The 26,684-nt window shown below is 39.4% G+C and overlaps 2 protein-coding genes across 2 annotated transcripts; both read left to right on the top strand.

Moving 5' to 3' along the window:
* The first annotated feature begins 8,621 nt into the window (after nt 1–8,621).
* Nucleotides 8,622–12,492, top strand: LOC141776742 (uncharacterized). Its single transcript, XM_074650520.1, has 3 exons — nt 8,622–9,318; nt 10,463–10,641; nt 11,393–12,492. The coding sequence occupies exons 1-3, from the start codon at nt 9,100–9,102 to the stop codon at nt 11,964–11,966; spliced, it is 972 nt and encodes a 323-aa protein (XP_074506621.1). The 5' UTR covers nt 8,622–9,099; the 3' UTR covers nt 11,967–12,492.
* A 1,223-nt stretch (nt 12,493–13,715) lies between these two features.
* On the top strand, nt 13,716–25,001 carry pgap6 (post-glycosylphosphatidylinositol attachment to proteins 6). Its single transcript, XM_074650535.1, has 13 exons — nt 13,716–13,902; nt 15,526–15,709; nt 16,152–16,353; nt 17,375–17,502; nt 18,182–18,447; nt 18,543–18,889; nt 18,994–19,090; nt 19,965–20,079; nt 20,496–20,638; nt 20,749–20,927; nt 22,514–22,660; nt 23,074–23,190; nt 23,364–25,001. The coding sequence occupies exons 1-13, from the start codon at nt 13,839–13,841 to the stop codon at nt 23,691–23,693; spliced, it is 2,319 nt and encodes a 772-aa protein (XP_074506636.1). The 5' UTR covers nt 13,716–13,838; the 3' UTR covers nt 23,694–25,001.
* Nucleotides 25,002–26,684: the final 1,683 nt, after the last annotated feature.

Raw genomic sequence — 26,684 nt, 5'->3', positions numbered from 1 at the left:
AAAGAGTTCAATTTTGCTCTCATCTGACCAGACTATATCCTCCCAGTATTTCACAGGCTTGTCCAAATGTTGTGCAGCAAACTTTAAACAAGCTTCAACATGCTTTTTCTTCAGCAATGGAGTCTTGCATGGTGAGCGTGCATACAGGCAATGGCGGTTGAGTGCATTACTTATTGATTTCTTTGAAACAATTGTACCTGGTCATGGCCAGTTTATGGTGAAATTATGTTCTTTCCACTTCCGGATTATGGCCCCAACAGTGTTCACTGGAACATTCAGAAGTTTAGAAATGCGTCTGTAACCAATGTCATCAGTATTTAGTCTCTGTGCTGTTCCTTGTCTTTTGTCAGTTTGTCTTTGTTGCTTCATGGAGTTTTGTTCGCTTGTGATCTGCCAGCTGTACCTGCCTGTCTTTTTGGTAACCTGTAAGACTTTTATTTGATTTATTTAGAAGTATCTCTGTTGAATGTGCCAGTCTCTGGCTCTGTATTAAGGTTCTCCCTGCTTGTGCTGCTCCAAGACAAAACATCCATAAAATATTTGTCCATAGATTTTGTACTTACAAGCAGGGGCAATTCTATAGGATCAGACCTTAATGAGAATGTGACATGTCTACAGTCAAGGGCATAGGCTACGTTTCAATATTGGGGGGGATACACATTAAGTGGGGATCCTCCAGGAAATTGTCAGTGTCAAGCACTTCATTTCCTGCATTCTGGTGAATTTTTATGCTCTAATTTCTGCAATTTTCTGCATCAAGTTATGGTGGAAATGTCTTTATTTATCTAAAGGAAAACACAAAATTCAGGTGCCAGGCGTCAATTCAATTCATTGGATCCACAAGAGTCTCAGCTTTCCAGTCATACCCAATTTATGTAATTCCAAGACTGTTTAAGGACCCCGGGATGCAGAAATATTCAAATACCCCATTTTTTGAATTGGCAACAATTACACATTTATACTGCATGCAAAAAACTGCATGGTTTTGCCCCAAACTGCATGAGATTATCATAAAGTGGGCATGTCTGTAAAGGGGAGACTCGTTGGTACCCATAGAACCTCATTTAATTTACATACCTTGAGGTCAGAGATCAAGGGATCCCTGTGAATATGGCCATGCCAATTTTTCCTCGCCAGAATTTAGCCTAACTTTGTAGCGTTATTCAGCCTCCTTCCTGACAAGCTAACATTACATGGTTGATACAGCCTCTTAAAGACGGTAATGTCGGCCGGGATCGCCGGCGATCCTGTGGGTCTCAGAGGGTTTGATGATTAGTTTTTTTAGGGGTGCTGAGATGAAATTTAGGAGTGCTTGAGCACCCCTAAAAAGAGTCTAAAATCGCCACTGCTTAAAGGGTAACAATGCAAACGGAAGACTAATTTTAGCACAATGTAGCACCATATACCATGTACAGTAGGGAGTTTCCAGCACGTGTAATGGCGAGGTCTGATGGTGCTCTCAGAAACATATCCAAAATGAACAGAGCAATGTATGTGAGTGAACAAAACTGCCTGGAAACAATTAAACACAAAATTAAATGTAGTATAGAGTAAAAAATGGCACATAGTTTAGCAAAGCCTACCTTTTTAGGTGTTTTTTGGAAGTCCATCACTATAACTTTATGTTATATTATGCTGTACAGACGGTAAAGCCCCTTGACGGAGGCTAATTTGTGATTTGTGATATTGGGCTATATAAATCAAATTGCCTTGACTTGACTATACTTAACCTCTTGACCCCCACTGGTCTGGCTGAAAGTCCATTATTACAAACACATGTTACGTGGAAAACAATGTGAAACCCATAGTGTAGTAAAGATAGAAACATTTTTGTAACAAGTTTTATATAAAATGTGTTTTTACTTGATGATATCACTACTGGTCGGATGTGTTTGTATGTACACTGATGTAAAAATGAACAATATCTAAATGAATTCAACCAGAATCACCAGAATTCTTTCATGTGCTGCAATTTTCTTCCTAAGGAAGGATAGGATATAAGGGGTTTAAAAAGCTCTTCGTTTTGGCACCGGGTGCTTCAGCTCCTCCTAACCCGGGGCGATGGAGACGCCAGAGTGATGCCTGGCCGTCGTTCTCCTGGGCTCTGGGAGGAAAATCCTGTTTAACTTCTCCACAATAACATTCCCTGGGGTTATTTATTCAGGAATGTTAATGTGCTTAGAATCTACTGGCCCCCGTGGCCTCTGACACAGGCTCCTCTGGGCTTTCCTATCAGGCGTTCGATCAGGCACAGCACAAGCTCTTTGGTGCCGCTGCCATCTGTTTAAACAACAAAGATGGATACAGCAGGAATCTATTGATGACCCTGCAGTCAGACAGCGTGGGCTATGTATGTGTGCCTCGGTGCATTTGCACAATACGCATCTCTGCTTATGTTTTGCCTCAATTTGACATTGCGATATGCACTCTGGAAGTTGATGTTGCAAGCCTTTCAGTGGAAATTAATGGACTTCTTGGTATACCTCTCACGCACTGTAAACACTGTATTTATGTGTCTCCTCAGCTCCGTAGTTTGTGCTTTATATCATGGTTTGAATAAACACAACACAATTACAGGATGTAAATGGGCCTCTCCGTACATATGAGATCCATTACTTTTCCACACTCATTTAATCTCACTGTAGGTTCTTAAATGGAAACAGATGCACAGAGCAGCATGATCACCTAACTAAAAATTCACGAGCGGCGGGAGTTATTAACTAACTGTTTCTCTTTTAATCCTGGGCCTTTTTACATAATTCTTAAAATATGTCAGTTAGATCCTTAAAAGAACAGTGTGTAATATTTAGGGGGATCTATTAGCAGAAATGGAATATAATATTCATAACTATGTTTTCATTAGTGTATAATCGCCTGAAACTAGGAATGGTCGTGTTTTTGTTAGCTTAGAATGAGCCGTTTATATCTACATATGGAGAACCATGATGTAACGCCATGTTTCTACATTACAGTAGCCAAGAACGGACAAACCCAACTCTGGCTGTAGAGACAGCCTTTCATGTTTTTACGTTACCTGAAGGCCACCTAACGTGAGCAGGAGAGTGCCAAAAAATGGTATCGCCAGCTGTCGTCTGACTTCCATTGCTCCTAAAGTAGTGATATTATGGTAAGGATGCATCCTTACCATAATATCACTACTTTAGGAGCAATGGGCTCTGAGTGAGGCGAACGGCGTTACCACGGTTTTGCACTCGGCGGCTCACGGTACCGCAGTCTCGGAAAGGGAGGACTAAGCAGAGGGGTGCTCAGTTGGTTGCAATCTGCAACCACACCACTAGATGCCGCCAAATCCTACACACTGTACCTTTAAAGGAAATGTTTGCTATTTTGGGAAATATTGCTTTTGGGCTGAGAATTATATAGAAGATTTCTTCCGTGTTCACGACGTTCAGTGTCATTTTCACTGTACAAACGTTGTAGTTTTAAGCCCAACCATAACTATAGTGGTTTTGTTGCCTAATCCTAAAGTGACTCCAAGGGACGTGACGCCATGGCAAGGGACATGACGCCGAGGGACGTGACAAAGCGGCGGTATGTGATGGGTTTGGATGACAACGTGTTCAAGATTTATACCGTTCTTGTATCTGTTCAGTAAATATGAATCTACAGCTTGCTGCCGGCTAGTTTAGCTTAGCATAAAGATTGGAAACGGGGAAACAGCTAGCCCGGTTCTGTCCAAAGGTAACAAAAACCACCTACAAGCACCTGTGACAGCTCTAAAGTTTCTTGTGTACTGTACATTTGACATGTGACGGTTTCCACACTTGAGAGCTTATTTTTCTTAGGAAACGTATACGAACCGTTGAGTGATTTCTGGCTTAATTGTGCTGTAAAGTCCAGGCGTCCCCTCCCTCCCTGATTGGCTTTGTTTGCAGGGTCTTTCCACAAACAGACCATGTGAACCTGGAGGATTTCCTGGCCCGGGGGCCTCAGTTATTATGCTGTTTTTCTGACCTTGACTTCATGCATGCAAACACGCAAACACACACACACACACACACACACAAGTCACGGTTCAGGCTTATTCACTGGGGAATTAGGCTACACCACGAGGATGGTTAAATATCTATTCCTCTATGACTATGAGACTTCAGGACAAAGTCAACCCACATGAGTGAGTGTGATTCATGTCTCTGCTCTTCACGTTTCAGGTGGTTTGGCAAAAAAACTTTTTTAGGGCAACTCCCCTAATAAACCCCCACATCCTCTTTATGATTCAGAGTAAATCACACTTAATTGCACTGACAGATGCTGTAAAATCCTATCTGCTCATAATGCTGGCCTTTCAATGACATCCACAATTTGACCATTTTTTAATGTTTGCGCAGGTTTATGATTTCCTTAAAACTGGAAGTAAGAGGCCCCCCGACTCGTAAAAAACATAACTCTTTCTGTGTGTAACATTTTTATGCCTACCCTCCACCTCATGTAACGCTGACCCCGGGGTCACTCTGAGCTAACCTGCCTGAAAACACTTGCTTGTATGTGGGGCAATGTTTCATAGCCCTCCCCCTGCCCCCCCCCGGGATCGCAGTAACATGATTTTTTATCCACACGTCATTCCAACTTCCCACTCGCTTTTCCAAGTATGACATATTTGCTGTCAGTATTACGCCTCTCTGATGAAATCATGGAATGTGTTCGCAGCATGTTTGTCGAGAAACCTGGAGAATTAACGGCTGAGACTCTCCTATAAAATTACAGAAAACATATTCTTTATGATGAGATGACCTCAGAGTGTTGACTTTGGCTCAGTTTTCAGGGTTTGACAGCCTCATCGGTGAAACTTGATCTGCACTCTTGAGAAAACAGAGCTAATGAATGAAATCCCATGAGGTGCAAAAATCAGGCTTGATTTGCTCAACCCCTCTGAGAATGTCATCAAATACCTGAAAGCTTAGAAAATGTTGAATGTCTGCTGCCATCTGCAGGCCTTTTCAGAGGAAACAAGCTATTTGATTTAGCTGATTCTCGAAAAAAACAAATCAATTACAAGAGTCAGGAGAAGAAGCTGTACGTTATGACCAAAAGTCAGAGAGTGTGGCTGAGCAGATGCCTCCTCTCTCTCACAAAGACATTCATGCTGCATCCTGCTGCAGACAGACAGTGTGGAGGGAATATCGATGCTTCGTATTATGTCCATCATGAACATTATCGACAGCTGTAACAGTACAGTTTCAGATCTATTTATGTGTACAAACATTTAATATTATATTAAACCAAATGTTTAATCTCTACAAAGGTTCTCTGCTTTGTTATTTGACTTGTGTGTGTGCCTTTGCGTCCTGGTTTTGCCTTATTTAAAGAGGACCTATTTTGCTTATTTTTAGGTGTATACTTGTATTTTGGGTTTCTACTAGAACATGTTTACATGCTTTAATGTTCAAGAAACTCTTTACTTTTCTCATACCGGTTGTGTTGCAGCACCTGTTTTCACCCTCTGTCTGAAACGCTCTGTTTGACTTACTCTGATTGGTTAGCTGGCCCACTCTGTTGTGATTGGTCAACCAAACCAAACTCTTCGGACGCCGCTCCAGCCCCGCTCTAACCAGCTGTGTTTGAGGGCGTGCCAAACTAACCGCTAAGCAGGTATTATACAAATGTGTTACTTGGTGACATCACCACGTTACCGAAGACAAGGCGGGACTTCAATCAAGGAGTTTCAGACAGTTCAGGAGCAGTGTTTCTGTGGGGGGAGAGTAACTCCCCTTGGCGTGGACTTTGGGCTTTGTAACTTTGCAGACCTTTTACATGCAGAAAAAAACTACATAACACACTAAAGGAAAGGGGAAAAGCACAAAAGCATCATAGATCCTCTTTAAGAGTTTAATGGATGATACAAAATAAGTTCTTTTATATAAAATCAACAGCTTCTAGCCAACTGCCGAGATATTTCTGTTCAAAATATGATATCCACAATAGTAGCTTATAAGATTAATTTTTGAAATGTGCAAAAAAAATGTAAGCATATATACATATTTCAACACAGTCCTCATATTCATTCATCTGGGACTGCCCATTATAACGACAGTGTCATACTGGTCTCCACAGAGCAGCTCCAGTAAAACCAACCCGCGGATTCTGTTGCACTGTTGAGGTTTAAGAGTCAAGGTGACTGAACTTTATGAGGCTCTGAGGGAGGTGAGGCTAAAGACTAGTCAAATTTCATCTTTAAAATCACACGTGTGAGATCGAGATTCATTCTTTAAAACATGCTATCCTACTTTGTATATTTGTTGAATTGAGTTGCTGTCTCTTATCTGTTGTGTTAATGTTTTAGCAGATTTGTGTTAGTAGTGGCACTGTTGCTGCTGTCTCATTGTATTTTTTCAGTATGTTTGTGTGAGACGTACTTACTCATGTTTATGGTATGTTCATTGTATAATTATGTATGGTAATTACAGTTGGCAATGTTGGAGCTATTTGGCTGCTAACAGCTTCTCTGTTTTGGATGCTGCAGTGTTTGTCTCCCTCTAACAGTGGCCGGTGGTACAACCCTCCTCAAAGTTTCCTCCCACAGTCACAAAGCTGCCTCTCACTGTCTGACTTTTCTTTTCACATAAAAATAACTTGAGGTCTCTGCTTAGCTTTCTGTAAGCTGGTGAAGCATCAAACTTATTTTCAGTCATGCACTCTGCATGTTTACCTTTTCTCAGGCTGCCACTGCCTCCTCAGTGTGTGTTACACAAACTCCTTAAACAATGCAACAACTGGTCTTAACCTCAATCATGAGGAAGCAGGATGCTCTCATAACCGTTGCCCTGATTTTGAAAGGCATCAATATGGGGCAATAAAAATAAATCATCTATTTGGGCGGGAGGCAGATGTTAGCCTCCTCACTGTTTATTTGACCCATCTCTGTATGTGTCTAAAAGTGGGCCGTGCAATTGTACAGACCTGTTTCTGATATAGACCATCTTTGGAAGCACTTCCGCACTGCAAAGTAGGACTACAAATTAAACATAGACTTATCATACAGAATGTCTCTATAAACACATTTGTATATGGCAGTAAAATAATTTTTTGGACACTGTATGTTGCACCATTCACCATGGCCAGAACCTGCATCTACTGTAGGCTATATCAGTCATATAACAGTCTGTGCTTATATATAAATAATTATATCACTTGTATTTATTTATTTAATGTACTTTATTTAATGTACTTTATTTATTTATCCATTTAATATACTTTATTTAATGTACTTTATTTATTTATTTATTTATTTAATGTACTTTATTAAATGTACTTTATTTATTTATTTATTGAATGTACTTTATTTATTTAATGTACTTTATTTATTTATTTATCAGGAATTAAACTTATTTTAACAAGTAGGCTATACACTTTAAAACATAAACCGTTATCCCCAGAATACAACCAAACAAATAAATCAACAAACAAACTAGAGGTTGCCATGAGGATATTTGAAGTTGATCCAAGAACAAGTTACTCAGGGACAGATTTAGTTATTAGTGTAAATTATAGGTTATGCATAGCCTACATTACATCTTACACAACTCTGTTTCCTGGCTTTAGTTATGTTTACTAATTAAACATTTCAGGCTTACAAAATCAAATAAAAGTTATAAATATGTTATATCAATAATCTGTATGGAATTATTGTTGTTTTTTTATCATGTGGTGCCATCAGGGTTAAATGCATAAAGACAGTCAATCATGGCCTGATTTCACAGATTGAATGTACGCTCTTTACATCACCAGCAGCTCTGTACCATGGCCAGCACCTGCATCTACTGTAGGCTATATCAGTCATAAAACAGTCCGCACTGCAAAGTAGGACTACAAATTAAACATAGACTTATCATACAGAATGTCTCTATAAACACATTTGTATATGGCAGTAAAATAATTTTTTGGACACTGTATGTTGCACCATTCACCATGGCCAGAACCTGCATCTACTGTAGGCTATATCAGTCATATAACAGTCTGTGCTTATATATAAATAATTATATCACTTGTATTTATTTATTTAATGTACTTTATTTAATGTACTTTATTTATTTATCCATTTAATATACTTTATTTAATGTACTTTATTTATTTATTTATTTATATATTTATTTAATCTACTTTATTTATTTATTTAATCTACTTTATTTAATCTACTTTATTTGTTTAATGTACGTTATTTAATCTACTTTATTTATTTATTTAATCTACTTTATTAAATGTACTTTATTTATTTAATGTACTTTAGTTATTTATTTATTTATATATTTATTTAATCTACTTTATTTATTTGTTTAATGTACTTTATTAAATGTACTTTATTTATTTATTTATTTATTTAATCTACTTTATTTATTTATTTATCAGGAATTAAACTTATTTCAACAAGTAGGCTATATATATATATATATACACACACTTTAAAACATAAATCTTTATCACCAAATATTTCAGGCCTAGAAAATCAACTATAAATTATAAATATGTTATATTAATAATCTGTATGGAATTATCTTTTCTTTTTTTTTTCATGTGGTGCCATCAGGGTTTAATGCATAAAGACAGTAGGCTAATAAAGACAGTCACAGATTGAATGTGCACTCTTTACATCACCAGGTGTTGCCTCTCCACTCATATGAAACTCCCACCATTGTTTGAGGACTATAGCAGTTCCACTTTCCAGCATCACATTCTGGGCTACTACATACCATCAATACCTCTGCAGCCTGAATAGTGACTGACAGGCAGCAGTCAGCAGGTGCATGCAGGTGATTGGCTCGTTCACACTTCCAGCGTGTTCATGGCTTGTTCTGCGCTTCTGTGGCACGTCTGTCACTCTCGGTCGTGATTTATTTACTGTGTGGAGCGTTCAGGAATATAACGCGTTGGGAAAAAGTGACTTTACGCACATCCAAAGCAGCCACTGATCGGAAGACTTTGGAGTAACTTTACACAAATCCAAAGCAGCCACCGATCGGAAGACTTTGGAGTAACATTACGCACATCCAAAGCAGCCACCGATCGGAAGACTTTGGAGTAACTTTACGCACATCCAAAGCAGCCACCGATCAGAAGACGTTGGAGTAATTACTGCGAGGAGGGATGATGGCAGAGGAAACCCTCAACGATTCCTTCCCAGATCTGAAAGAAGTGGAGAATAAGGTTGGCAGGAAAACACCGGAAAGTCTCCTGACCTGGATGAGGGATGCTGCGTACTGCGAGGAAGATGATCTGAGGTCTGATGTGGTTGATATGGGAGACCGCGGCTCTGCATCCAGCGACAGCTTCTCTGACAAAATAAGCAACTTAAAACAAGAGATGGTAAAAGATTCCTGTTGTGTTCTCAGCTCACTGTATGTTCATGCATTTTAGACTGTCTTTGTAGTGACTCAGCCTGCGTCTCTAGTGCGCCTGCATACTTGGCCACAACTTGCACAACTTGTTTCAGCAGCAGCAGCAGCAGCTCCTCTTGTTTATTCTGATGACATGTTTTACTCTGAAGTGCAGAAATGTCAAAACCACCAAGTTCCTTCCTGTGCCACTTCACCTGCTAATTTTGATTTCTAATGACAGACAGTGTCACATTTTCCCTCCACCACACCCCTCACCTGGCTCCTACTCTCATTCACCTCAATTCACATGACACATTATGTGTATGGATTCCTCTGATCGTTCTCTGAACACCTTGCACCTCACCCGTACTCCTCCCTCATTCTTCTTATTTCTTTTGCTCTTTTCTTCTTCCTAGTCAAATGAGCACACAAACAGGGGCCTCACTAATGGGGGGACAGCATGGTTTATGTCTGGGGGGGCCCTGAGAGAGGTTAAAGGGGACCTATTATAATTATGTTCAGGTGCATACTTGTATTTTGGGTTTCTACTAGAACATGTTTACATGCTTTAATGTTCAAAAGATGCTTTATTTTTCTAATACCGGCCGTGCTGCAGCACCTCTTTTCACCCTCTGTCTGAAACGCTCCGTTTGAGCTCCAGTCCCGCCCCTCTGGAAAAGCTCCATCTACTCTGCTTAGTCAGCTGGCCCACTGATGTGAAACTCTTCGGACTCTGCTCCAGCTCCGCTCTATCTAGCTTTGTTTGAGGGCGTGCCAAACTAGCCGCTAGGCAGGTATTATGCAAAAGTGTTACTTGGTGACATCACCATGTTACGGAATAAAAGGCGGGACTTCAAGCGAGGCGTTTCAGGCAGTTCAGGAGCAGTGTTTCGGTGGTGGAGAGTTACTCCCTTTGGCATGGACTTTGTAACTTTGCAAACCTTTTACATGCACAAAAACTGTATAACACACTAAAGGAAAGGGAAAAAGCACAAAAGCATAATAGGTCCTCTTTCAATGCACACACCTGTCTCAGCTCTCCCCATACATAAACCTACAGTGCACACACACTCACACCAGTTCCCTTATTTTCTCCTGCATCATGCTTAACTAACTCCTCATTATTCCTGCAGAGGTGGCTGCGTTCTGCCGATGTGAAGATTCTGCGCCAGCTGGTGGCCGTGCACGAAGGCATCGAAGCCATGCGCTGGCTGATGGAGGAGCGAGGGGCCTTAGCCAGCCACAGCAGCAGCTTGACAGGCAGCCTGAGCAGCCTGGTGACCATGGAGGAGTCCTCGATGTCCCTCTGCAGGTACAGCACAGTGTTTAGTTTGGCAGGTGTACTAAAACCTTGTTTTTATACAAACTAATATCAGATTATATGTATGAAAAAGGGCATTAAACAAAGTAATACCTGGACCAAAATTTTACCAAAATATTGGTGTAGTGGGGGTGAGGATTCAATATCAACAAGGGAATTTGCATTGCAGAAAGTATGACAATACTAAACCTAAACTCTTTTATCTTACCTTTAGAGTTATCATATTTGGCTTATTCATCCGTCTTCTAGAGAGTATATGAATTTTCAGGATGTGAAAAACTTGTACTTTTCATAGGATATTATACAAACTGCTGTGAGAATACACAGACGAGCAGTGTGGTAAAACTCTTGAACTTACTTCATATCTTTGCAAAGATTTTTGGGAAAGTCCTTGCAGTGTAGTTGTGTACATTCAACAAAACAACCTTTGAAACCTAAAACAAAAAAATGTTGTTTCCCAAAACAGTATTAGTAAATTTACTTCACTGCTGGCTGGAGCTCAAACAGAGCGTTTCAGACAGAAGTTGTAAAGAGGTGCAGCGTAGCTGGTATGAGAAAAACAAAGTGTCTTTTGAACATTAAAGCATGTAAACATATTATAGTAGAAACCCAAAATACAAGTATGCACCTGAAAATGAGCATAATAGGTCCTCTTTGATACCTGAATCGTGCTGGATGTAGATTTAAAGCTAATATTATCAGTTTCATATGTGCTTCAGTATTTCTTTCTTTGCTCCCTCAGAGAAAACCAGAGTCCAACTCAGGATTTGACTGAAACCTCTGGAGAGGAATCAGCACATCCCCCACCGCACACCGATGATGGTGATTCACACCGCAGGAGCTCCTTCGACATCCTGATCCCCGAGACTACTGAGGCAAAACCTCTTAGTCCTTCCACCTCCGAGTTTGAAGTCAGTCCTTCCACATATGGCGGGCACGTTTGGGCACCATCTAGTCCCACTAACAGGTCGGTTAGTGTCGAATTACAAAAGTCACAGCCACAGGACTCGGCTGGAGCTCCATTAAAAGACTTCAGTGAGGGCGCTAACACCATCAGAAGGGCTCTCCTCAGATCTATCAAGTCAAGAAAAAAAGTGAAAGCAGCTGATATAGTTGTAGCTGACAGTTTTCCCCTCACTAAACAGTCAGTGGAGATACAAGCAGAGCACCGAGCTCAGGAGAGTGTCGAACCCCCTCAGAACAATACGACGGATGAGGAAGAGGAAGAGAGGACGCCTGACAGAGAGATGCCTTTGCTGTTCTTTGATTCTCAGTGGTGCTGGGTGGACTCACAGGACGATGTGACGTTTGTATGATCTTCTATGAGCACAGTTTAAATGTATGATATTTGGTTTGAAGCTTTTCCCTTCAACAGTTAACTTGCAGTAATGCAGTGGGATTTAAAATGCCCTTTGACTCTGATGAATGAGTGATGAATGATGCTTAAAGATGAATGTCTCACTGTCTCTTTTTCACTACTCTTTTGCTTTATGTTTACTTAAGGAGTTCCAAACTTGTATTAAAAATTAAGGAAATCACAAATATGACGAAGCCCTTTTAGAAGATATCAATAAATGTTATGCCCTTGTCTAATAAATGTTTTACACACTGGGTGACTTGAATTGCAGAGATTGATCATGAACTCTGTTTTTCTGTCTTTCTCATTAGGTTGCACTGAATTTCATGTGAATGTTTAATCTTCAATTCATAAGACAAGAATGGCTGTGAATACTTGCTTATTTCTCATATAGACTATTGTCCAGTCTCTTTGTGAATATTGTGGATATAAGGCAACAATAAAGCTGTGAGGATTTTAAAGAGGATGCCATTGTTCTGCTTGAATTGTTACACAATGATGAGCCTAATATATTTGTTGAACAATATTAAAAAAAAACGTCTTTATTGATGCTCTTGCTTGTCTCTCAAGCTGAACAGCAGAGAAGTATGAACGTCCGGGGTTCTCTCAAGCTTGTACTTTTAAGTAGTAACGTTATAATTAACACACACACACACTGTATTCATGGACTATTACATGTTCTACCTAATTTACTTTTTTGTAAGATAGATAGATAGATAGATAGATAGATAGATAGATGTACTTCATTGATCCCAAATTGGGAAATGATTGTGTTAAAGCAGCAGGTTATCCAAGCAATGCACAGGAACGGTACATAAAATGTACATGTCAACACTAAAGAAATATATCCAAAGAATACAAAATATAAAGAATATTGGAATACACTATAAATATACCTGACTACTACAACTAGCATAACAAAATCTAAATTATAAACATAAAATAACCCACTATTTACATTAGCAAGTGTGCAATAACCTACTATATACATTAGCAAAGTGTGCATTAGCATAGTATGTATGTTATTATGTATTGCGTTATTAACAGAAACTTATTTTATGTCACTTTAATGATATTTGCACATAATTTCTTTAAAAAATTACGCACATTTTCTTTCAAAGGTCTTTTTTATTAATTGTCAATAATCAATAGAACAGTCACTACACAGGGAAAGTTAATTTTTCTGAACAACACTCACCCGTGACACAACACATCAATCAATCATACCTGACAACAACATACACACAGACAGCCACAGCCAGCCACAAAGGACCTAACTGATTCTCAATCATGGATACATACAATTCAAATTGTAGAGAATGCAACACAGGGAGAGTATCCACAAATAAATCATGAAATAATAAGAAGAAGAAGAGAAAAATAAAAAAATAAAAAAATATATAATATATATATAACATATATACATACATACACATACACTTACATACATACACACATATACATATATATATATAAAAATAGAAGAAACAAATAATAATAATGAAAATAATAATGATAATAATGAATAAATAGATAAAATAAAATGTAAAAAAGGAAAAAGAACATACTTCTACTGGCTACTCAGAGATTACTGTAGTGGGTTTCTCAATTACACACATTTTGAATGAAAATGTATCGTTCATGTGTACGATACCCATCTTTCCGACAGACCTCAAAGGCAGCACGCTACAACGTCGTGACGTTGGTGTATTTACATAGAAACCAGGAAGTGCTGTGCAGGTAGAATGATTTCCCCGTAAGTAGCAGATCTGTCTGACATTACAGGTGGATTAAAGGACGATGTAATGCTTCAGAAACAAGCAAAGGAAACATGGAATTTAGTTTTCTTCGTTGTCTCCTTCTCGTCGCCCTGTCTACTTGGACTTTAGCAGACGGTGAGTGTTATTATTATCAGAGGAAACTGGTGTTAGCATGTTGATGACTATCTCCACATGAGAGTTTACCTGAATGTCAACAACCTCTAACGCAGTCTGCGCGCTGTAAGACAGTCTCACTGCTCTTACACTCACATTGTTAAAGACATATTATTGTCAGCTTTATGTTGTGTGAATGTGACAACGTGTATATTATTAACAGTACCTCTCATTGCTGCTGATTGGTTATTTAACTTAGTAGCTGCTGGACACGCAGCTCAGGTTTAAACCAGGTGTCTACTGCAACCTGCAGCTCTGGAGCCTCATGCGGCTCTTCAGCTCCTCTCCAGTGGCTCCCTGTGGATTTATAATCGGTTCTATCTGTTATAATCTGATCTTCTATAACTGTTTTTTGTTTACATTTTCATTTTTATCTATCATGTTGTAGGTCTATGGTCAGGGTCTGCGCCAGAGTGTTAGGGGCGGACGGGCAATCAGCTTTGACATTTCACCTCATATGGCCTTTATTAAGTGTATCTTTAACATTATCATGTTTTATGAAAGAAATAAACTGACAGAGAGGTGTATACATACTGCCACTTCAGAAAACACACGTTTTATTTTTTGATATTTACTGGAAATAACATACGATATAGCAAGTAGGTTGTTGTTCTAGTGATCTTCTCCAGCCAGCTGTACTGGAGGCTACAGATAACTCCTCAGGCACACCCTGCGTCTTGCTAGTGCCAGGGTCAAAATGTGCACACACACGGGTGCCGAGATCCAGTTAACAGGGAGTTAAACAACACATTAATCTAACAGTCTGACTGATTTCTTCATAACTATAATTTAAGTTAATAAAGACTAAATGTGGATGTTTCACTCAGCAGTTGTTGTCCCTGCTCAGCCTGCTGTAGTGTAACATTAGTCCATTGTTTTACTCCACAAAACTGAACAGAATAATCCAAACAGGTAGAAAAAGTAAGATGTGAGAGGAGCACAGGATGCTTTTTACTCTCTTGGTCCTAATTGTGCTTTAATGCACCAGGTTTGTAGGTCTACTTTCTCTCATTTTTTTCTATTGAGCTAGATTGAAAAAAAACAATAATATTATGACTTTTTTTCTCGTAAAATTATGATTTTATTCTCTTAATATCACAACTTTATTCTCGTAATATTACAACTTTTTTCTCGTAATATTATGACTTTATTCTCTTAATATTATGACTTTATTCTCTTAATATTACGACTGTTTTTCTTGTAAAGTTATGACTTTATTCTCATAATATTATGACTTTATTTCACGCAAAGTTATGACTTTATTCTCTTAATATTATGACTTTATTTCACGCAAAGTTATGACTTTATTCTCATAATATTATGACTTTATTTCACGCAAAGTTATGACTTTATTCTCATGATATTACGACTTTTATTCTCGTAATATTATGACTTTATTCTCGTAATATTATGACTTTATTCTCGTAATATTATTACTTTATTCTCGTAATATTACGATTTTTTTTCTCATAAAGTTATTTCCTTAATTTTCCTTCCACTTTTATCACCTCTTACAAATACAATATCACTTTACTACACTGTTTCTGTTGTCTTTCATACAATGACATCTTATGCCCTGTACAGATGGACAGGTGACGTTTGTATCAGAGCTCTCGTCCAAACCAGCTCAGAAGTTGTCCAAGTACGGTTGGTACGGCAACGTGAGGCTGCAGAGGTTTCATATACCAGAGGACACTGCCGTCGCTCGCTGGCTCTTCACTGTCACCAAGGGCCACAACTTCAACTGTGGACAGCACAATGTCACCATGTAAGCAGTGGTGTAAATCACAAGTTTCATCACGATACGATATTATATTGATTCTCTGGACAATAATATTGCAGATATCACAAAGTCTGCCACGATACGATTTTGATTTGATTCAATTCGGGGGCCTTTGATCGATATGAGACGATACCGTATGCCTATTCAACACAATCAGTTACATTTATATAAACTCATTGAATCTATATATTGATCCAGAGCGATGTATCGTTTCACCCCTACATGTATTAACTTCTGCATCATGAAAACGTCTACCCGTCTTCTCTGCTATTTATTTTAGTCTTCTCTACTGTTGCCACTCTTCTTTATCTCTTTTTTATCTTCTTGCTCAACCAGTTTCTCTGCTGAATTTTCTGCCAGTACTTTATTTGTTCTTTGAAACTTACTTGAAACTCTCTCTCTCTCTCTCTTGCTCTCTCTTTCGTAGCCATATTCAATATGGTGCCCCTCCAGTTATAAACCCAGTAGGGTCGGTGTTTCCCAATGAAACACTATGGAGCCCCTGTCTGTCTCTGATCCTACCGGTGACATCACACAGCTCCACAACCTTTAACCTCTCCAATCCGGCTCCCGGTGTTTGGTACGTTGGTGCCCACTTGCCTGAAGATGACGGGCGCATAGAGCAGAAGGTTTGTATTGAGTATATATATATACAGTATTAGGCGTATTAATCATAAGTTCCATTAGGAAACGATATTATATCAGTTCTTTTTACAACGATAATATTTATTTGAATTTACAAAATTAACCTAAAATATGATTTGACAATTTTATTACTGGGCTCTTCCAGACATTTAAATGAAAAGCAATCTATTCTTTTTAATAAAAACAATAAATATGAAATGGGAATAAAATAAAGGCGTATCTTAAAGATGACGATATGTATAAATATTTTCACTTTGCATCGATGATATTGGATCATTGATCATTAAATCAATATATACATTGATCAAGATCGATGTATCGTTACACTCCTATACAGTATGTGCTTGTTATTTATTATTTTATTTATTTATTTATTTGACAGGGACAGTGCTCAGCTTCTTAGCTGTATCAGAGTTAGCTATAAGCTAATTTACATCTGTAGTCCCTCGGCAGGAAACAGAGAATGACAGTTTCAAAGAGTAACTTTCTGTTATTGTTTTTGTTGTCCCCTTACTGGACTGTTACCCTGGAGATATGCACACAAACTGTGCTCATTAAAACTGCTGCAATTTTCCTGACGACCATTTTCAAGAAAGATTTGACAGCAGTTATTTCAATTCTTTGATGCTCCAAATTTTCACTTAACTTCCACTATGGTGTCTTTGTCTGAATAAGAATTGTTTTGTATTGAAAAGCCAAGATAAAGTGTCAGTATTCATATCTTGCTCCACTTGAAAATTACCCAACCTGTTCCACCGGAGTGGGGGGAAGGTGGATAATGTGTCAGACGTTAAGTGGCTAAACCACATTCTTCTGCTTCTTCTCTTTCTTGGCCTCTGTTCATATTGCAGAATTGCATCTGGTAATGCAGTCTTATTTACCAAAGACTCGCTTTGAAAGAAAAAATCTATTTACATTTTAACTTGTATGTCTATATTTGTGTTTTGTTGTGTACGTTAGACCCCTCATTGTTCTACTTGTTTTCTTTTTTCGTTTATCTATCAGGGCTTCCCGTCTTGCTCGTACTTCTTCCAGCCTCAGCTATCAATAAGGAGGGCGGTGGACACGCCCGTCTTACAGCAGGGCACATTCCTCCAGCAGACCGCAGCACTTGACAGACCTGCACGCCTTAAGTAATCACCATCTCTGTGTGTGCATGTGTGCACCTTTTATTTCCTGTGCTCCTTTGTATGTTCTGAACTTTTCTTATCACTCTATATAAACCCAGGCAACCGGCTAATCCCATGAAGCTTTGGGCAAAAACAATGCAGTTTTTTGCATACAATATGTATATGTAAAAATGTTTTTTCTACCAAATCACAGCATGTCTTTTACTATGGTGTTCGTCAAGCTCTTGGTCTCTTAGTGAGGTATTTTGGAGGGATTATTGATCATTTTTATCAATTCTCGAGTGGTAAAAAATGGTTAAATTTGGCACCAAATCTGTGTAACAAATGGTATCAACCCCAAAATTGTTGCAACAACTTATGAGACATAATAGAGCACGGGAATGGCCATCATATACTTCTATCATAAGCCCTTATACACTTTCACCATTTATTTTAATTAATTAATTATTTAGTTATTTCTGATTTATGACTAGAACAACTTGACACACAGTGCTGAATCTTAAATTAATCTTCCCAGCTTTAAGATGATGTACACCACTTCTATGTGACATCTACTGCTGACCTGCTATCTCCACCTAAAGACCTTATTAGGTCTAAAGTACCTCCCTAAAAAAAATAAAAATGTGTGTATGGTAAAGAGGGGTGAAGTGGAGAAGGTTAATGTATTTGTGTCTGTCTTTAGGTTGTATGTTCCAGAGTTTGCCTCCTCTCTCTCCGTCTCTGTGGCTGACTGTTCGTCAGGGGAGAGAGCAGACGGTGGAAACTGTTCACTGGTCCTCAGGCTGGGCTCTACCTCTCTGCAGCAGCGCCAGGTAACAGTGAACTGCTCAGGGATCGGCTGCTCCGCGGCTCTTTCTAACCCACCTTGGGATACCTGGTTACGAGTTGTCGTGGAGAGCAGCCTAGACAACCGCACTGTGACCTTTAGTATCGTCTCCAACTACACAGGTGAACACAGAAACACACGTCCATAAACATTCACATATCATATCTCTAATCTAATACCAGTATGTGCAATTTATTCTATTCTGTGTCTCCCTCAGTGGGGTGTAAGCCAACAAGTGTCGGCCTTAAACTAGATGATGACATCAAAAAGCTCCGTGGCAACAGCAGCGATACCAACTCGACATCGGCAGGCAACAGCTCTGTGATTACAGACACAGTCGCCGTTAGCAACGAATCAGCGTCGATGTTAACACCGTTGCTGGCATCGGCGTGTGTGTGGAGCCTCCCCGTGCTCTACGAAGAGGTGGACGTTCTGTCACTCCGATACACTCCCGTCAACGGAGCCAACATCAGCGTTACAGATACGCACCCCACGCTGCTCACCTACCCGCTGCACACACAAGCCACCGGTGGTACACTCAACCTACAGCTCACACTCAACTCTGTGAGTATTCCTGAATTACTGCAACATAATCACACATAAACTATAAACTAAACTAAAGAGTTAAGCTTTCATGCTGTTTTACTTTCATACGTGTGTGTGTGTAGACTAATGCAACCCTGGGGAACAGCAGCAGCGTGGTGGCCTGTCTCTCTCCGTGGGCTCCAGTCCTCGAACTCAACCACTCTCAACCCTGCCGCACAGGTAACCAGAATGATTTACTCACATTCACACTTGGGAATTTATGCATTAAACACCTGGAAATAACTGCAGTAGCTGAATGAATTACATCAAGATAGAATAGCAAAAAATGGGGATATAGGATTGATGATAAATAGGAATTGACAATGTAGTCCAGCTGATTAAAAAGTAGCAGACAAGTACAAGTCAAATCAGACATTTATGAGGTGTTGTCTTGCCTTTTGCCAAGTGCATGCTGGGATAGGTTCCAGCTCTGCTATGACTTAGAAATTGTCACGGTAAAACTTCTAAGCACTTAGGTCTCATTTTGGAGTAGTATGTACCTTTGTACAAAAAATTAGGGCTGCAACTAACAGGTATTTTCATTATCGTTTAATCTACAGATTGTTTTCTCAATTTATCGTTTGGTCTATAAAATGGGGTATAGAGTATGATCTAGACTTGCTCTATATGAAAAGCATCTTGAGATAACTTCTGTTGTGATTTGACGCAATATAAAAATAAATGTAATTGAACTGAATTTAATTGTAATGTCAGAAAATAGTGAAAAATGTCAATTCCAGCTGCTCAAAGTACAATGTGATGTTTTTAAATGTCTTGTTTTGTCAAAAAAACCTAAGATATTCACTTTAATATGATATAAAACAGAGAAAAAGAAAGTAATCTCCATATTTGAGAGGCTGGAAACAGCATTTTCTGACATTTTTGAATGAAAAAAATACTTAAAAGATTAATCGATTATCAAAATAGTTGGCAAATATTTTTCTGTCGTTCGACTAATCGATTAGTCGACTAATAGTTGCAGCTCTACAAAAAATAAATGACTTTGCATTATGAAAATAAAATTTGAAGACACTGCTCATATGTGTATCTGCAGCTTTGTTTGGAGGGTACGGTGTTCGTGTGAATGTCAGTGCTCCTAAAGCTGTGGTCAGGCTGCCTTTTCCTCAGTCGACAACATGGTACCTCACCCTGCAGCTCACATGCAACAGGTAAGACACACACACACACACACACACACACACACACACACACACACACGAACACATAAACACATATACAGTATATAATGCCTCTGTAGACTTGTTCATGATAACATTATACACATTTTCACACACATCTATTGTCGTAAATTCACATATCTGCTTTCTTGAGTTAGATTAGATTAGATAGTACAAACTACATGATATGTTTTATGTAACGCTACAGTATGAATTCAAGATATTCTCTGTGTTATAAGACAATGACTCAAGTCGTCTAATTTGTGTCTGAGAGTTGCTTAACGATGGGAAATACAAATTTTGAATCCACATGTGGAGTGTTGAGACCTGGAGTTTGATGAGACACCTCTGTCTTGTTCATTGTTTTGTGTGTTTTTTTAATATTTAAATGTTTGTTTTTCTTGCAGTAATGACTGCGGTAATAGATCATTGGTGTCTGTGGTCCCGGAGGTGTTTATCAGTGCCTGTGTAGAGGACTGTGGGACGTACGGTGAATGTAGACTGCTGAGATCCTACAGCTACCTGTACGCTGCCTGTGTCTGCAAGGCTGGTACGACTCTCACACACATACAAAAACAAACAGAAAGATACTTTGCTTACTGATTCATTCAGCTACTGTATATATTTGGTTTCACTGAGTGTGTGTGTGTTTGTGTACAGGCTGGAGAGGTTGGGGCTGCACCGATGATTCCACAGCTCAGTCGCTCTGTCGCCAGTTGACGGCAACTCTGCTGCTCACCCTCAGCAACCTTTCCTTCCTGCCTGCCATCGTGGTGGCCATCAAACGCTGCTACATCACCGAGGCCTCCGTCTACCTCTTCACAATGTTCTTCTCCACGGTAACACACACTCAGAGACACTCTCATGCATACATTTGGGAATACTTAGGCATGTTTCTAGAGTATTGTTCATATTCTTTTGGCCTTATGGTTTAAAAGTTGCATAAGAAAGACGTTTCAGGTAATCAAAGCAAGGATCTCTTCTGATTTTACATTGTGTGAACACTTGTTAGCTCAAGCGTAGCAAGTTTTTAGATGGGTTATCAGTCTTTCAGTGAGCTAGGTGACCTAAAAAAAACTGATGCTCCTCACAAGATTGTGAAGACTACTAGCGACAGTATTTAATGCGAAGCATGTAAAGTTAGTTAGCAAGTATATCTTGACTATGACTTAATTCTGTTGTAACACGATAGCATATTGATATGGTAAAGGTATGCGTAAAGCAAGACTTTTGATATGTGATCAGCTGATAATAATGAACTAAAAGCAAGGGTTGTTTCAGTGAATATGTAATGGTTAATGTACAGCGAGCCGGTCATTGTTGTGAAATAAACCTCGACAGGGCGAAGCAGAGCGCTGAAGGCGTTTATTTCACAACAATGACTTGCTAGCTGCACATTATCCCACTTATTACACAGCTACTTACTCAAGAAATCAATAATTTGACACGGAAAACGGTCCAACATCAGAACTACGACCATAGCAACGGTCTGTTATACATAGCAACGGTCTGCTATAAAGAAATAACAGACCGTAGAACGCCGTGATTGACCAATCAGATTCTAGTATTAAGCAAAGCGGTGTAATAATTTAGTCTAGTCTGCCTGACTCATCGATCCTTTATCTGACTGAGGTTTGTGTAAGTCAGAATCTACGGCCCCGACCATGGCTCTGAAATATCAGTAACCTAACTGTTGTGTATTGATGAATCTACGGCGCTGTCCTTGGTGCTGAAGTAGCAGACGGGTTTGTAATTGCGACATTTTCTCTGACCTTTGTCTTCCTCTACTGACTAAAAGTACTACCAACAACAATTTATCATATCTATCAATGTGTTTTTGAGAGGCAGATGCAGTTAACTGTCTCACCTCATCTATTACAGGACACTTCTTACCACCAGGTGTGGTAGTAAAAATACAGACAGACGGTGTCTATATTGCTATTAATAGAGCTGTTAGGTCTAGACCTTGGTGTTAGATAGCCTCGGTTAAAAATATACAAGCAGATTGGTCACTATGGAAACCTCTATGTGTATATGTAATATGTAACTGTGGGGAAGGAGAGCATTCATTCCTATTTATACTGACTGGACGGGTGGACAGTTTTGTAGCATTCACAGTGATTCCTCGTTTTCCATGTTTTTATTTTGTGTTCGGGTTGTTCGTCCCGTTCTTGTGAACGCGATATCTCATGGAACGCCTGGAGGGAATTTCTTCAAATTTGGCACAAACATCCACTTGGACTCGAGGATGAACTGAGTAGATTTTGGTGGTCAAAGGTCACCGTGTCCTCACGTCTGTCCCATTCTCGTGAACGCGATATCTCAGGAACGCCTGGAAGGAAATTTCTTCTATGGCCGAGGCATACAACTGCGAGGTGGTAATTCTAGTCTGTAAGTAAGTAAGTCTTTTCTTTTCATATTCTAGTTCTACCACGCATGTGACCAGCCAGGTGTAGCTGTAATGTGCATAATGGACTACGATACCCTGCAATACTGTGACTTCCTGGGGTCGGTCTGCTCCATCTGGGTCACCATCCTGTGCATGGCTCGCATCGGAGATATATTCAAATATGTAAGACACTGAATATTCCTATAATATTATTATCACACTTAACTGAGGAATATACGACGGAGTATTAGGGCCACATTGAGGGGAAAAAATAAATCTGCGATTTCGAGAATAAAGTCATAATATTATAAAGTAGTAATTTGATGTGTTATTTTAGAGGGGAAACAGAGCAGCGTGCCGTCTGTGTGAAAATGAGGAACGTGGAGCATCTTGTGAAGTTATAAATTACGACTTTTTTCTCATAATGTTATGACTTTATTCTTGAAATCTCAGATTTTTTTCCCCCTCAATGTGGCTCTTATAATCCGTTCATTTTAATATTTATTTTATGTAAAATAATATATTTTAATAATTATATTTTCTAAGTGCTAATATTTGTTTAATATTGTCTCTGTCTTAATACCTTGTGTGTGCAGACTCTGTTTATGCTCGGGGCTCTGCTTATAGCCATGTCGATGCAGCTGGACCGCAAAGGCCTGTGGAACCTGCTGGGCCCCGTCCTCTGTGCCTTGCTGCTCATGATCACTGCCTGGGTAAGACAAACACTACTACTACTAGGGAGTTTATAACACACTATCTGATGAGAAACTGCTGCTGACTTCCTTGTCGAGGCGGTCTAAATGGCCAGAAAACAAAACATTGATAATAGAACATTGAACTTGCTGTTTGCTGAGGTGTGCTGAATCCAGTCGTCTTTTGTTTCCAGGTGTACCGAGGGGTGCGGCGACGACACTGTTACCCGCCTTCCTGGAGACGCTGGGCCCTCTTCCTGCTCCCCGGGGCAATCTGCGCCCTGATCGGGGTATGTTTGTACATTTTTACCGAGACCGAGGACAACTACTACTACACACACTCGCTGTGGCACATCCTGGTGGCCAGCTGCGTGGTGTTCCTGCTGCCGCCGAAGGAGAAGAACAGGGAGGCGTTGGGCTGGAGCAGGGGCTGGAGCTGGACCTGGAGTTGGAGCTGGAGGCCCCGCGTTTGCGGGTACACGCTCTGTCAGAGCGACAAGGATGAACTCTACACTGTCACGTAGTCGGGACAGGAGATGCTGTAAGGAAGAAAAAGTGAACGGGCATTGATTGTTAAACAGTACTGCAAACATTCACAAAAAGGTAAAAAAAAGACACACACAAGCACAGGGTGTCTGCTCGTGTTGACAAAAGACTTTAGACCTATATTCTCATAGGTCTACAGAGGGTTTAAAACTGTTCTTGTATTTGAATAAAAAAGACCCGTAAAGTCTTAAAGGGACAGTGTGTAGGATTTGGCTGCATCTAGTGGTTTGGTTGCAAAAACATAGTTATGAATATTATATTCCATTTCTGCTAATAGATCCCCGAAATGTTACACACTGTTCCTTTAAATTAGCTTGCAGACATCCTGAAATACACACACACACACACATACACACACACACACACACACACACACACACACACACACACACACACCAACCCAAATCGAACCTGCTGAAACCTCCCAGGTGGTCCATTCCACCAGCTTAGGTATGAACAGCTAAAACCTTCAGGTATAGCAGACCACCTGACCTTTGACCTCACGACCAGGAGTTTGTACATAATTGTGTATGTACATACATGCTAGGAAATCAATGTTTGAACTATTTATAAGAAATAGCACTTTGTGGAGCTCTTTTAAATCTTTATATTCAGCCGATCGTTGAGTCCGCTGATAAAGTATACTATATTTATAGTCGATGTAAACACTCCTCATTCTTGTATCCTCTTGTATTTTCATTTTCTGCACAGGCAAAATTTTAAAATTGTTTCAACTTTTTTTTTTTTGCCGGGTAGTTTAAACAACCTTTAAAATAGTTTGGCTTTCTAGCTTCATGCTGGAACTTTCAACCATATTACATGGTCTTCATTAGCAGATTAAATCTTTCTTCAAAATGTATCATTGCAGAACAGAAAAGTAATAAAAATCATGTAATAGAAATTATTTCACTAGCAAGGACCACACCATCAACAATGACTTTATTAAGGAAAAACATGATTGATGTGCGAGGTTTGAACTGCTTGTTGCTCATCTGCTTTGCCGAATGTGTTGTGGGGAAGCTTCGGAAGGGAATCCGTCGTAGCACCCGCGCACGGCGAACCCCCTCATCACCCTATGAAGAGGAGAGGAAGAGAGAGGTAGAGAAAAGCAGGGTGGGTGGGAGGGAGGGGCGCTGAATACGAGAGCGGGAGAGGAAGAGTGGGTTATAATCAATATTGAATATGAATAATGAATAATGTTGTGGTATTATTCCTTATTTCATGTGCTATTTGGGGATTTATACATTATTATTACATACTTATATGTATCAAATTATTTTTATTTTTTTTAAAACATTCGAATACTGATTACCATGGCAACGGTCGAAGCTTCGAAGCATTCGGGTCAGCCGTAGATTGAGGTGTGGCTCCTGCTCCTGAAACTCCGCTAGGTAGCTTCAATTAAAACCAGTAAACTGCTCTTTATGCGTACCACGTGTATCATGCCTTCCCATAATCCACATCTCTACATACTCTGCAGTACATGGCAGGAGGTCCATGTCCAGATTTACATGCAGTTTGTATTGAAACTGAATGACTCCTTTCTTTTCTTGTCTACTGTTTATTTTCCCGCTCTAAAACCTTACCACTCCTTACTTTTTAACACTTATTCTGAAGCACTTTTAAGATTGAAGAGCTGATTCCTCTATGTAGTGTACATAGCCCATCATGTGTATGAATGGGCACTATGAATGTATATTCAGATTACTGTGTCCAGTGCCTCCTCGTGTCTGTATCTGTCTGGGAATGAGTGCAATGTATGCACCTGTATGAGTGTGTGTTTTGTCTCTTGCACCAGTGAAGCACTTTCCATACTTGATTTCATGTTAAAACATACAGTATGCTCATGTGTTGTCTATTGCTAAGTGTCCCATACTGTGATGATTTTCTCATTGTGATTTTGCACAGGATCAAGTTTCTGTCACACTTGCATAGCCTTCCTTTCTTTTTTTAAAATTTGTCCTTGTGTGCGAGTGTGAATCACTTTATTTAGGAGTATGAAAGGCATTGTACCACTACGACACTGTGTAGCTCTCACGCGTGTAAGGATGAACAAATTTAATGTTCTATGTAAAATGTGATTTTACTTCCCTGTACTGGACAGCTACTTTTCAATCTGTTAAAAAAAAACAGATTGACACACACACACACACACTCACACACACACACACTCACACACACTCACACACACACACACACACACACTAAGAGTGGATGGGGCAATGGAGGGAAGTGGATTATCATAATCCTCAGAAATATAGAAAGTGCTTGTGTTGAAATACACATTTCACAGTCTGCGTGCGTGCTTGTGCATGAGTATGTTTGCCCTTATATGGCTTACCTCCATTAGTAAATCTGATGAGCTCTCAGGTCCCGCAAAGCTGACACAGATCAGTGCTGCAGGTCACAGCGTCTAGCCTTAACTGCTCATTGTTTTTCGTTATCAAAGGCCGACATATCCTGATTTTTAATCCCGAGAATGAGTTCAAAAATACTGCATCCTGTGTTTCCCTTATGCAATTTAAAATTATCTTTCATAAGATCCTGATTATCTTTAAAACGCCACGCTTTCAGTTTATAACACAGGTTTTCTGTCTAACTCCAGACTTTAGATAGCTCCTCCACGGCCATAGAAGATATTATACAACAGTTTTCCCAGACTGAGTAGTCCTCCTTATGATGTGTAACCTGACATGTATGTGTAAAATCAGTGAACTTTAACCTGAATTGTCACCTGAAAGGGATCCTTGCTCAGTAGTAGTAGTGGTGAGTCCCAACCTGGGATTAAGATCAATCTGAGCTGTCTCAAGATGATTAAAGGGATAAAAAAAGGAAAAATAATAAATTTCTTTCTCCTCAAAATTATATTTATTTCTTGTAAATATTCTTTCATTTGTTTTTGCTATATTTGTCTTTTGAAATACTGGATACTTTCACCTTGTCAGCCCTCTCACTTCTTTTTTTTTTTT

This window comes from Sebastes fasciatus, chromosome 11, assembly GCF_043250625.1.
Source record: "Sebastes fasciatus isolate fSebFas1 chromosome 11, fSebFas1.pri, whole genome shotgun sequence".
Taxonomy (NCBI): Eukaryota; Metazoa; Chordata; class Actinopteri; order Perciformes; family Sebastidae; genus Sebastes; species Sebastes fasciatus.
Note: the sequence above shows the minus strand (reverse complement) of the source record. Positions and strands in the feature narration are given on the sequence as shown.